The sequence below is a fragment of the Aptenodytes forsteri genome, unplaced genomic scaffold (assembly GCF_000699145.1).
Source record: "Aptenodytes forsteri isolate BGI_AS27 unplaced genomic scaffold, ASM69914v1 Scaffold241, whole genome shotgun sequence".
In the NCBI taxonomy this organism is placed as follows: domain Eukaryota; kingdom Metazoa; phylum Chordata; class Aves; order Sphenisciformes; family Spheniscidae; genus Aptenodytes; species Aptenodytes forsteri.
The window spans coordinates 10,658,077-10,671,313 of NW_008795252.1; the positions used below are offsets into that span (position 1 = coordinate 10,658,077).

A 13,237-nucleotide genomic window follows, 5' to 3' on the forward strand; every position below is an offset into this window, starting at 1 on the left:
AAGCACTACTTAGCAACAACTAAAACATCGGTGCGTTATCAACTTTGTTCTCATCCTAAATCCAAAACACAGCACTGTACCAGCTACTAGGAAGGAAATTAACTGTATCCCTGCTGAAACCAGGACAGAATATTAGTGATATTGGGTAATATTAAACTAATAGCAGATTTTACAGCAAACTTGCATTAGTCATATCTGGTAATTGTAATGGATCTTGTTTGCTTCCTTTCATAGGTGAGAAGAAGAAACTCATAAAACCGACCTCAAGCAACAATCCCAAATTGGAAGAATTAAAACTGGTACCATTTCTTTTACTATATTGTTTAACCCTCACCTCAAGTTGTTTCAACCTGTTGTGTTAATGCTCAGCCCTGTAAATTACCCAGCTCTTTGGTCCCCCACTGTCTCTCTGTAGAGAGTCCCCCACTCTCTACAGATGGGGATGAGCTCTGCTTTTGGCACTTGGGCTCCACACAAGTAAATGAAAGCTTTTGCTTAAGCACAGTGCCAGAGTGGCTGGGGCTGTACAAGACCAAGCTTCAAATGCCTGCCCCACCTAAGAGTGGTCACTGCTGCCTGTAAAGTGGAGCGTCAATTTAAAAACTGAGTTTCTTCTTGTATGATACCTCTCCTAACTTGGGACGTGTGGATGAGTCACATCAGAAGTACCCAGTCACTACTTCATTTGTAATAGCAAAGAGAATCCCACCTGGAACAGCGGACCATGACTGAAAGCAAACCCACATCAGCATTTGCTGTGGCTAAAAAGAGATGTTGGGATACATGCAGGTTTGCTGTCCTGATCCCATGATAACAAGTTCTAGTATTGCTGTGCTGATTTGCAAGTCTTCTGTCTTGTCTTCTACCTCCTGTCTGCCGGTCATCAGTGGCAGCTGGCTCTGCTGCGATGCAGCCTGCCGAGTACAGCATAGAGCAGAGGGAGAAGGGATGAAGGGTATGCAAGTCACCACTGGAAGTCAGGAGAAAAACTTTCAAGTTGTTGCATGGTACATTGTCTGCTTGAGGTAACTGTGAAGGATGAATCCTATTTCACGGGAAAGCACTTTATTTCCAAGTAATTTTGAAAATCTCCCCTGTGCATTCAATCACCGTGTTTCTCTAATGGCGCAGCCCAGGGGAAGGCTAGCATACTGGAATTTCCTGGAGGAAAAGTGGCGTGTCTCTTTTGAGACCAGCACTTCTTGCGTTCCAGAGATACTAAAATTGTTATAAATATTATGAAAACCAGCTTAAGCTATGTGCTGATGTGCGTATTATATGGCATTCATAGATCCATAAATATGTGTGTTTCTATATTACGTTTTCTTAAACCTTTGTGCACATTTGATCAAAAAGATTTAATTTTTGTGTCAGGCTTTAATAATGTTTTTATACAAAAGAGAAAATCTGAAAGGTGGTGCTGCAAAATGCAATTATGCTGTCTACAGAGACACCAAATTTGTTCTTTCCAGACTGCCAAAAATGAAGAGCTTTCCTCAGTTTATGAAGATTTCTGTGAGCTTCAGTGCTTAATCCATTTCCCGTCAGAGACTCCTGGAACAATGTTCTTCACTGCCTAATTTCTTTTCTTTGGATGACGAGGAGCTGGAAATTGGGTCCCAAGGGAGGCAATTCTCTGGGTGCCTGTCGGTGCCACTGATTGCCTTCTTGATCAAAAGAGTTCATGGCTCCTCTAGAGAAGAGATTGGGGTGGGGAGGGGGACAGGGAGGTATCTTCAAGGGAAGAATAAGGGAGGCAAAGAAACTTGCTTGGGAGAAAGACTCTGTTCCACTGCGTTTTCATTTTGAGGTGGCTTTGGGGAACTAGGGAATGTGAAACAGCTCACTGTAGTTACTATAAATATCGAACTGCATGTAAAATAGAAGATGGTTACATTTGGAAGCCAGGAGCAGACTTCTTTAAGTATTCCTTTTCTCCTTTCCCTATTTATTCATTTTTAGACACAACACTCTGCTCTGCAGCTGAGTGGGGCCCCCACAACTGGACTGAAAGCAGAGTTGTGTGAGGTGCAGGCTGTGGAGGTGGCTGTTCAGAGCCGAGACAGCAAATGAGGGATCTCACGGATCTGTACTCAGCAGTACTTTATGCTTTTCTGACCTCCATCTGGTTGTACCGTTACGTTTGAGGTACCACTTCTCTCTTGCACATCTAAAGCATTGCCAGGTCTTAACGGGCAAGCATTAGCTGAGGAGCACAGCTTTCTGCTCTAGAAAATTATTGTTAATTCTTAGCTGAGGAAGTAAGTATATTACAAACACTTTGACAGCCTCTCAATTCAGGCAAGTGCCGGAGCCAGGCATTTTTGTTTTGTGTGCGGTTTCAAGCATCTCAGAGATTATTTTTTTTTTTTCAAACTGCTTTTCACATTTTTGTTAATGTTGGCTAACATACAGGGATCTGCTATGAATTTTCTCCTCTGTTTACAGTGAGTGAGAAGGATATTATCCACACAGCAACCTCCAGACACTCACTTGTAGCAATTATAGCAATACGAGCAATACCCATCCCTCTTTCGAGAGGTTCTCATTAGCAGCCAGCTGGGGCTACTGCTCTTCAGTTCTGCTTCAGCAGGTCGTCTTCCCTTTTTATTAACATATGTGGATAAAACACATGCTTGGGGAAACGCTGCAGAACTCCTTTGGTCTCCCCTGTAGGAGCTCAGTGCTCAAGGAAGGGGCTGCAGGGCCCAAGGGATGCAACTGGGAATGTGGTTCCTTTCCAGTTGTAGCCAGCCCTTGGCTTCTTGGTCAGCGTCCCCTTGCAAAGGCAGGAAGGATATTGGAAAGGGCGATGAAAGGACTGCCACATAGGAAAGCAAAATAAACAAAATGCTTTTTTCCGCCCCAAAAATGGTATTTGGAGACAGATTAGTATAAAGTTGCATAAAGAAAAAGAAAACAAAAATAGGAGAGGAAAGGGAGGAGTTCTAGTAACATGGATGACTGCAAGAAACAGCCAACAGAATGAGTGAAGTCTCTTTTCTTATAAACGCTTGTCCGATGGTTGAATGTGTGTGTGAATTCTCCGATGTCTAATAAAGGCAGGGCTTGGGAAGTGTACTCTGCAGACTTTTCCCTGATGGAAGTGGGAATAGGGTCTGTCTCTCCACCTGTATAACTATTTCTACAAAATTCATAGGAATATGACTTGTGAGACATCTGTCTCACTTACAAATTTACCCCAAATTGGCCAATGAGCCCTGTATTATTAGAGAGAACTAACTGATACTAACTGATACTGAACTAACTGATACAGAACTAACTTCCCTTTAAAAAAACAACCAAAAAGCACAAAGGAAGTGGAGGTTGAAAGCAAACCAAGATGTGAGATAAGGGACTGAAGAGAAAGGTGAAACATAATATAGCACTGAGTGCTATACTGTCTAAACAACAAGAATATAATTGCCAGCTGCTTTGTTTTCCTCCGCAGTTATTGATTGACTGGATTAACACAACTCTGAAAGAGGAACACATAGTAGTTAAAAGTCTGGAAGAAGATCTGTATGATGGGCTGGTACTTCATCATCTTTTGGGTAAGCTGCTGCTTTGAGTTTAGCTCCCAAACACGTCATGGAGGAACTTCCAGGTCAAAGAATAAACCTCACAAATCACAATAGCAGTGATCTGCTGGAGTCTTGCTTCTCACTAATGCAGAAAGCAGGGCACTGTGAACCATCTGTGATAACTGCAATTCTGAACAAATGCCTGATGATCCGCTATTGTTTTTATATAATTATTTTTCTTCTAAGAAAGCCTTTTTAGCTGCTAGTTAACATAATGAAAAGGTTAACTTTGAAGTGTGAAATTACAGTGCCTCTGAAGGGAGGGAGGGCTTCATAAGCCAGGAGCACAAAGGTGACTTGTGATGCTACCAGAAACATTGGAGGGAATCAGCACTATAATTTATATGTTTTCCTGCTTTAAAAAAAAACAACAACAACAAAAAAAAACTGGAGGGAATCAGCACTATAGTTTATATGTTTTCCTGCTTTAAAAAAAAAAACAAACAAAAAAAAACCCAAACGAAGAAGTGTTCTAGGCCAAGCATTGGGCTGGAACTGGAACTGATGAAAATCTGAGAGGCTTTCTACACTACGAGTTGTGCCTTGGACCAGCCTGTTGGTCCATTTCTATTTCTTCTATAGTTGATATCACCTTTGTGCACTGTCTACAGGAAAGATTCACTCGTTGGACGTTGGAAGCTTCCAGTGGAAAAGGAGGAACATGGAGTGCTAGGGTTGGGGGATGATGCTGCAAGGAATGACTTGAGTCCTCTCCCTTCTCCTTTTTACCAAGGCTGAGGACAGCAGCGTGAATAGGATTGGCTTATTTTCATAGTTTACTTGCCTGAGTAATGAGCTGGGATTTCTTCTATATATGTGAGTTGATATCACCTTTGTGCACTGTCTACAGGAAAGATTCACTCGTTGGATTCCTGTAGCTTCCAGTGGAAAAGGAGGAACATGGAGTGCTAGGGTTGGGGGATGATGCTGCAAGGAATGACTTGAGTCCTCTCCCTTTTGCAGAGCTTCACTGATTTTACTGAGGCTTTCAGAGAGTGCAGGAGTTTAACAAGGCATACAGCTGTGAGATGTGGGTCTGTGGAAGCTGTTAAGTGGTATCAAGCATTTAAAACAAGACTTTGTGTGCTTTGCTGTCATTTTATGTTTCTGATTTATTTTTATTTTTTTCCTGCGGTGGTGTTAAAATACATCCTTCTCCTTCATATGGACTCTCTGTCAAAGAAAACCTAGGATCTCTCAAGCTGGATGTTGACAAGATTGCATTAACAGAAAAAAAACAGCGTCAGAAACTCTCTGTGATTCTGGAAGCTGTGGCTAAGCGTTTGCAACTGGAAGAAAGTCAGCTGAAATGGAGTGTGGAATGTAGGTGCAGAAGTGAAACTGGAGAAAATTATCCATCACAGGGCTTCCTCTGCTGTAAGGCTGCTATGAGGCAAAGGGGTGCCAGAGCAGTAATTAAACAACCTTTTTTCAATTACTAGTTGAATCACAAGTGAGACAGGAATATCTGACCCTGACTGGGCCATGCAAGCTGCATCCTCTAAGTGTGTGGCTTATGGACCACTTAGCAGCCCTCAGCATTTGTGTGTATGTCTCACAAAAAGGACTTCTAAGGTGTGGTATTGCTGGATTGTCATATTATATAAACCCCAATCTGATGTCCCACCTGTGTTGTGGTCCTCCATGCCTTCAGGATCCTCTGCACAGGCAGAATTTAGGATATTAGAGTGAGATTTACTTGTTTTGCACACTAAACATTGTTTTCTTTCTTTACACAAAATAGCTATCTTGACAAAGGACTTACTGAGCACACTCCATCTTCTGGTTGCAATAGCAAAGCACTTCCAACCCAACCTGGCCATGCCTCCAAATGTTCAAGTGGAAACAATCACCATTGAGGTAATTATAGTTTTAATATTTCTTACAGTAGATCCTAGAGACCTTTCACAAGACTTAGTTTGGTTAGAATTAGGGAGAAATGTGTGTGCAGCTGTGAATGAGATACTTGTATTTTGTGTGAACCATGCCTTTTAATTTCTGAGTTTGCTGGACTCAGTTCAGATGCTGTATCTTTAAAAGGGTAGAAACACTATGCTGTTTTTTCTCCTTGATCAAAAAAAAGGAGTAGTCCAAACTGAAAACAGCTGTTGATCTCTGTAAAGAAGAAAAAGAAGAAATTCTGCTGTTACTATCTCTAAATGTTTTTAAATAGAAGCCTGCACTCATAAATCGTGACACTGGTTTAATGCTGAGGATTTATTTCTTTAGGGAAAGGGAGTTTTTGCTCCCCCTCCATTGAGGTCACATCTTGGTATTTTTCTCTACAAGCTGAGGTCCGCATGCTTTCTTCCTCTATTTTGTTTCTTAAAGTCAACTCTGGGACTTCAGGAGAACATCAAATATCCAACAATTTGGGATACAACTGCAAAAATTAGCACCACTGTGTTACAGTTTTAACAGAGGGGTTGCAATTCAGCGGTGTTGGGAGCCCAGCACACAGTCTGTATGACATGACCTAGCGCTCTTCCCTCTTTGAAGGATCATAACTGGAACTGAAACGAAGCATGCCCTTGAGCTATGTATGTCACTTTAGGAGGTTTAAAACTGTCCTGGAGGGACAGCTTCTTCTGGGACTTGGTCCCGCAAAGGTAGCCGTTGTGGCCCCGTCCCAGCCGAGCGCTTCAGCAGAGGAGTGGTCCCTCTGGTATCTAATGGGAGTCCAAATTGCGCATTGCTGCCCACAGCCAGATGCTTCTGTCGTGTGGGTCTCACCAGTGACAACCCAGACTCCGAGTAAAGCAGCCCTCCGTCTAGTGCCTTATGGGGCTGCGAGTGCCTCAGCTGCGCAGAAATTGCAGGGATTATCTGTGAAACCGCAGCGTCGGAAAGGGCTGTTAACCCTGAGAGAGAGGAGCGGCAATGGAGATAATGGGGTTGTGGTAGCGAGCTGATTCCCCGTAGGAGAAATTGATGCCCCAATGGGAACGGCAGTCGTAAGGCCAAAAGTGAGGAAAGCCCGTGAAGGCACAGGCTCAGAAGAGGGGCCGAGAGCAGGAAGGGGGAAATGTTGAAGAAGCCCAAAGGAGAGCAGAGAAGGCCTGGCCTTTCTGCAACGCACGCCCACAGGAAGGACCTGCCTTTGCCCGGTGGGACTGGGTGTGCTCCTCTTCAGCCATGAGTCGGCCCGAAGGAGTTGACTCTGTATGTAAACCGAGGGTGTTTTCACTGCATAAAAGGGGAGAGCAGCAAACATCAAAGACTTCTCTGGGATAAGAGATGTTTGCCAGGTGCCTGAATAAAGCAGCAGGCATGCCCATCCTCTCCTGTCTCTTAGACTGTCAGTTGAGTTGAAGCAGTGTTTTTCTGATGCTATGTGGAGACTAAATCTAAGCAACCTACCAAACCTAAGTCCTCTGCGGGGAGGATTCATCGATGGGTGGCAGGGCATGCCGTGAGGTTATTATGAGGCAGAGGTAACCACCTCCAGTGCTGTAAAACTGAAGAGTCCTTAATGCAAGTGAGGTGTGCAAGGAAATCGCTGCCTGCCCAAAGCAGCTTGATGCATTCATCCAGTCTGCAGGCAAACATGCCAGCCTCTGAACTTCACCAGCTGAGGGACCATGTGCTTCTCCTTTGGCTTCCTCTGATGGGGAAGTAGGTAATTTCTGGTTGAAGAGTGAAGAGAGCAGAAGGGAGCAGCAAGCTCTCAAAGTGCCTGTACTAATTGTACTGGACTTCTTGAATAAATGCCCTCTGGTAATCATTTAAGGCAGCAAACAGTTCATGAAAGCCTCATTAATGCTTTCAGGTTATTTTTTTTTGTGTAACAAAACCAAAAATACTTATTGTCTTTTTAACAGAACACCTCCAGAGGATTAAAGACAGCAAGTGGGGTGGAATATATCACAGAAAACAAGTAAGAGGGGATATATCTGGTTTTTACACTGTCAGTCAGAAAGAAAATATTGTGGGTGTTTTCCCCCTTAGAAAAAATAGCTGGGATCATGATGATGATAAAAAGCGTAAACCCAGGCATGCATATGCATGTGAACTGTGTCTCTGACTTCTTTCCTTTTTTTTTTCCTTTTTTTCCCCCTTCTCCAGATTGGATATTATGGTATAATACCCTTCTGCTTTATTCTTTATATAAACTTCTCTAAAATAATGTGTATGACTATTTCTGAGGCTTAGTGTTTGTCATTGCCATGAAATATAATAACAAATATAATAAAAAAAATCCAGTACTGTAAATTTACCTGTCCCAGACTAAACTGGAAATTTTGTAAAGCCATAGTGGTTTAAATTTACTGTTAATTTATTGCTCTTGTGTCATTAAATAAAGAGAAAGGAGGCAGTTCTTCAGTTTGAGCTAGCTGAATTTGTGAGGTGCTGTCATTATTAAAGGAGTTAAGCAGTAGGATACCATTTATAAACTGAGAAAATATAGACATCATCCCAAGCACTAGAAACAGATTTTCCTACTATCATCTTTTATAGGCTAGAACATCTTCAAATTCTAATATCACGAGCAGCTTATTGGAAGAGGGTATTATGGATTGTGCTTGTAAAATAAATGTTCATTGGTCTGTGGGCCAGTTAAAATATACTCATATACTTCCAAAAGCCTATACAGATATACAGTGTACTTAAAAATGTCTGTTGGAAAGTTACTCTGACATAAAGTTAATGGCACTTTGTACTGTATCTCCTGCTTTACAAGACAGCTGATGGCCCAGATAAGCTTTGCTTATGAATAAGATTAGTTCTGCTGAATGCTTTTTCTAATTCTTTTTTTTTATTGCACTTTTAGAGAGAATTTAGAAGCGCAGTCAAGTAAGTACTGGCATTGCCAAGTTCAGTGTTTCGCTATTATGTGCTGTTATACACCATGTTCTGATCCATTTTTACCTCATGATAAAATCAGTATGCTCCCACTAGAGTTAATGGAGATTCATGAATTTCCCCTGTCTTCTGTTAATGTGTGTTCATATCAACACAATATAGTTTGGAAATTGGGTGGTCACTTTGCCCATGGACTACAGGCAACAGATGGGAGATAAGACAAGAAATGATACAGTGGGTTGATAACCCAACAGAGGAGATCTGGCTGGGGGACGAAGTATGTCTTGGATTTATGCCTTGACCTCATTCACTGTTGGAACTATTTATAAGCATAAAGACTTGAGAATTGCGCTTCTTGTTGCTACCAGTTTCAATGTAGTTTCCTTTCTGCAGTTTACAAGTGAGATTTTGAAATCTACTGGTGCTCGATTATGGACGGCAGCTCAGTAAAACCAATGTCCCCCGAGACTTTACCCTTAGGGCTTTTGAGGGCTGTGAAACACTTGAGGTGAAAAATGTCCATGGGCACAGAGCCTGCAGAAGGCCTGGGTACTGCTCAGGCTTCAGCGTGAGCTGCTCTTCCTTGCTGCAAAGGAGCGCGTTGCACCCCCAGTGAATCAAGGCAACCGTTTTAATTCTCTGCTGTGCCCTTTATGTTAGCATTTTCATCCTCTGCAGAGGTGCAAACTATATCATTTAATACATATTTATGACTTATTCCACTGAGTGGCCTCTAGTGTGGGCTGAAATTGTGAAAAAAACCTGTAATTAGGTATTTCTTCCAGTGGGCTGATTCTGTTGGAAAGAGAAATCGGCAATTCACTCTTCAAAATGCTGCCTCTGTCTATTTTTAACACAGCTTGCTTAACAAAGAGAGATATCCCAAAGCGTGGCTCCAGAAGAGGGCTCTCTAGTTTGCAAGACTGTTGCAGGTTTTAGACTGTTGCTCAGTGATTTGTTTGATGGATTCACTGACATTGCTCGTGCAGCAACCCCCTACCAGAACGGAGAAACCCGAGGAAACCCTTTTGCAGCGGAGGCTTCTCTGCCGCTGGCTTTTGGGAGGAATCCTCCTTAATCAAAGCTGCCTTTGCTTTCCTGCACCGTAGAAACTGGTTCCTCATTTAGTTATGCTGCCAGAGTGCCCTTGATTTTTAAGGGTGTTTCAAAGGCTTTGTTCATGCTTGAAGCAGAGCAGTCTTGTGGCCAGGTTACCATGAGGAGATGTATCCTGCTCTCGCTAAAGCTGGGCAGAAAATGGAGGTGAGGGTGGGCGTTCATGGGGACTTCGATGAATCTCATTTCCTTGAAAATCTTTAAACTTGTGCTAGTTCTCTGGCGCAGCACTGCTGGCACCGGCTCAGTGCCTGCTTTTAAACTGGATGGCAGCGCCGGTCATTTTTGAGGTCCGTGAATTTTCAGAGGAAGGGCAGTGTCTCCAAACCCAATATCTAGTTTGTGGTTTTTTGAAGGAAGGGGGCTGTTTTTCTGCAAATTTGATGTAACTGATGTTTCTGTTGGGGAGAGCAGTAAAATGTATAGCTCTTCTTCTCTGCTTACAGTATTTTATCCCAGAGGTTCAGGGTTAAAAAAACATAACTGAAAAGAGATAAACTGTAGAGATGCAAAACTTAGCCACTGCTCAGTCTGGTGGCAGCACAAATCTTGAGAACCTCTGCAGGCGAAAATTGCAGAGCTGAATGAAGTAAATTGTTTTCTCTGATGTAGTCAGGCTGAAGGGAAGCCTATTGCCCTGTCCTTTGACAAATACAAAAGCAGGATTTTTCCCCATCTCCCTTCGACTCTTTTCCTCCTTGGCTTATAAGGTGTGAACACCTTTCTCCTTCTGGAGCCACTTTAAACCTCTGATCTGACAGTTATTCCAAATAATACCAATTAATGTTGTTTTGATACAGAAGATGATGCCTTTGATGAATTATTTAGCCGTGCTCCAGATAAACTGGATGCTGTAAAAAAGGTAATTTACTTTTTTAATAGACATCAAAATTTGTAAGTTAAAACATAATTCATGACTTCACTGAAGAAAGTTATCTTTTCTTCCACCCTCTCCTCCCCTTCTGTTTTATTTAGGTATTTTTGCAATTTGTCAACCAGCATGTTGGAAAATTAGGATTAAATGTGAAAGACATCGAATCTCAGGTAGCCTGCTCTACGCTGCATGTTAACTGTGTTTTGTCAGCCATTTGGGTGTTTCACCATTAGGGTTCCTCCTTTTTGTTGTAGTAATTTGAAACTTGGCAACATAACAAATATTTCTAGCTTCAGGTTAAGATATCAGGCTTCAGTCTCTGAAGTTTCTGAAGCTAATAAGTCATGAAAAAATACAGCTTTGTATCGAATGCTGCCCTTGTAATGCTACAGGGAGTCTGCCCAACTCCTATAGATGCTCTTTCTGTCGGGATGGAAATAAAGGTGCTCTGACAATTAAACTGAAAGCCAGGTTGATTGCTGGTGCTTAGTGATTTTTAATGCTGGATTTGCTTCATGGTAGGAAGGCCTGATTTTCATTAGATTTCAAAGTCCCATCCTTTGAACGTCAAGCTTCTTTAGAGTCCATGAAATTGGAAGAGAAGTGCTCATTAGGCACCTTGGGATCACCTCCGTGGGCGCCGGTGAAGAGAGGCACAACCGCACCTCTGCTGTCCTCCTCTGCTGCCGCTGCCTCTGGGGAGGGTGGACGGCGGCTCGTGCAGAGCCAGGGAGGTGCAGCATCCCCCCCGCGCCTCTCCGGGGAGCGAGCGAGTGATGGCAAATGAGCTCGGGGACGTCCCTCATGGCTTTCTCTTTCCCTGCTTCTGCAGACGCGCACGCAATAACTGTGGGAGAAATCAGCCCACAGCTCTTGCTTTGCTCCAGGCATTCAAAACCTCAGCGCAGTGGCGGTTCCTGCAATTTATGCTGCACGGATGAAAAGCGGAGCCGTGCTCCAGTGCTCTTTTGGGTTTTCCTGGTGGGCAACTGTGAGAAAGGAAGTTTTGCAAGTGTTTTGTCGTAAATGTCAGGCACTAGGCACAGTTTTCTTTTATTTATACTTACGCATTTGTCACTTGTGGTCGTCTGAAGTCTCTTCACATCTGGAACAGTTTGTTTTAATAGCTGTCCTTTTACAAGGTCGTATTTTTACTAATATGAACTTGCGAGCCTTATGTAACGAAATACGAAGTTCACTGTAGAAGGGGTTGAGGGAGCTGAGTCATTAGGCTGTCTGCTTGCCAGAGTATCATTTAAATTCCTTTATCGCTAGAATGGCATTTATCGGAGTAATTTACTAAACGCCAACGTAATAAATAATATTCAGATCATTCTTCATCCAGTTTGCAGATGGAGTTATCTTACTTCTGTTAATTGGACAACTGGAGGGTTACTTTCTGAATTTAAGGGATTTCTTCCTGACTCCAGCCAGCACCATGGAGATGGTAGGTTGTTATTTAATTACTTAGAGCTTGAGGCTTCAAACATCTTGTGTATTTAATGCTTCCATATGTCAGTGAAGAGCTCTGCCTCTTGCTTTAACTGCTGCTGCTGCTGCTGCTGCTGCTGCGTGTGAAGTCACGTGCATGCACAGTGTTTGCAGGATGGTGGTTTGGGACAGTACAAATGCACGCGCTTGGTGCTGTAAAAATACCTTGGAACAGGTTGGTGTCTTCTTCAAAATTAATTATCATCTCATGGGAGGCACACTATGTTACTTGCATTTGTTAGGCATATACATACTTCTGAAGCCTTCCAGTGAAATACAGAGGCTCTGTGTGGCGGGGCATTGATATGCTATCTATCTATCTCCTGCAAGTCTGTCCTGCAAACAACATTTTTAAGTGGATGACACCTCTTGCATAGCAGAACTGGATCCCTATAGGTTTCCTTACGCTGTCCTAAAAATATACCTTAATCAAGACATGACCAGAACATTTTGAAGGCCCCCTCTGTGCTTAGGAAGCTCTTGAGAATTTACATTTTTTCCTCCCCCGAGGCAGGGAGCTGTAACCTACCCAGCCAGACTTGCTTGACTCCTTTCTCAACCTCTACCAGGCAGATTTCATCAGTGATTTAAAAGAAAAAGGTGGCGTCAGCCAAAAGGTAGCACGTGCTGGGCTGCCGGTGTAAATGCCTCCTCCACAGAGCTAGGATGTTGAAATATTTTAAGGTAATTTGAGATATTTTCAGATTGTCTGTGGTGTGGGTAGAGATTTTTCATTTGGGTCACTGAATAGCTCTGAAAATCTTGAAAATGTAGCTATTTTTCCTGGGTTATATTCAGTTAGATCTCTGAAGGTGAAATGTGGCAGATCCTTTTTGCTTGAGAGCTGCCTGAGAAGGGACTCTCTGCTCTGGTGTGGTTTGCATTCCAGCTTCCCCGCACAGACGAGGCTTTCGTCCGATTCCTGACCTCACCACGGTTAACCTCCCTGGGCAGTATTTATTTGTAATGAAGATCTCAGAGGTCCCGTATTAATTAATAAATACTCCTGTGGAGCTTTTCATCAAAACATTTAAAAGCACAATTATCAGAGACCTAGGTTCAAATTTTGTCAAAAATCCATTGCTATCAGTTGACAACTGTTAAAAGTATTAGGAAAATTCAGATTTTTTTACCTAAGATGATTTTGAACGGGTGTCCTGGTTTCGGCAGGGATACAGTTAATTTCCTTTCTAATAGCTGGTACAGTGTTTTGGATTTAGGATGAGAACAAAGTTGATAACGCACCGATGTTTTAGTTGTTGCTAGGTAATGCTTACACTAGCCAAGGACTTTTTAGTTTTCCACGCTCTACCGACTGAGAAGGCTGGAGGTGCACAAGAAGCTGGGAGGGGGCACAGCCAAACTGGCC

The 13,237-nt window shown here is 42.8% G+C and overlaps 1 protein-coding gene across 1 annotated transcript in view; it reads left to right on the forward strand.

The window, feature by feature from the left end:
• The window catches only part of PARVG (parvin gamma), a 26,123-nt gene that overhangs the window by 6,117 nt on the left and 6,769 nt on the right, over positions 1-13,237 (forward strand). The window contains exons 3-11 of the mRNA XM_009279055.2: positions 235-299; positions 3,452-3,554; positions 4,767-4,907; positions 5,329-5,444; positions 7,406-7,461; positions 8,356-8,378; positions 10,304-10,365; positions 10,479-10,547; positions 11,723-11,824. Of these exons, the coding sequence (XP_009277330.1) occupies positions 235-299; positions 3,452-3,554; positions 4,767-4,907; positions 5,329-5,444; positions 7,406-7,461; positions 8,356-8,378; positions 10,304-10,365; positions 10,479-10,547; positions 11,723-11,824 (737 nt within the window). The remainder of the gene's footprint in view (positions 1-234; positions 300-3,451; positions 3,555-4,766; positions 4,908-5,328; positions 5,445-7,405; positions 7,462-8,355; positions 8,379-10,303; positions 10,366-10,478; positions 10,548-11,722; positions 11,825-13,237) is intronic.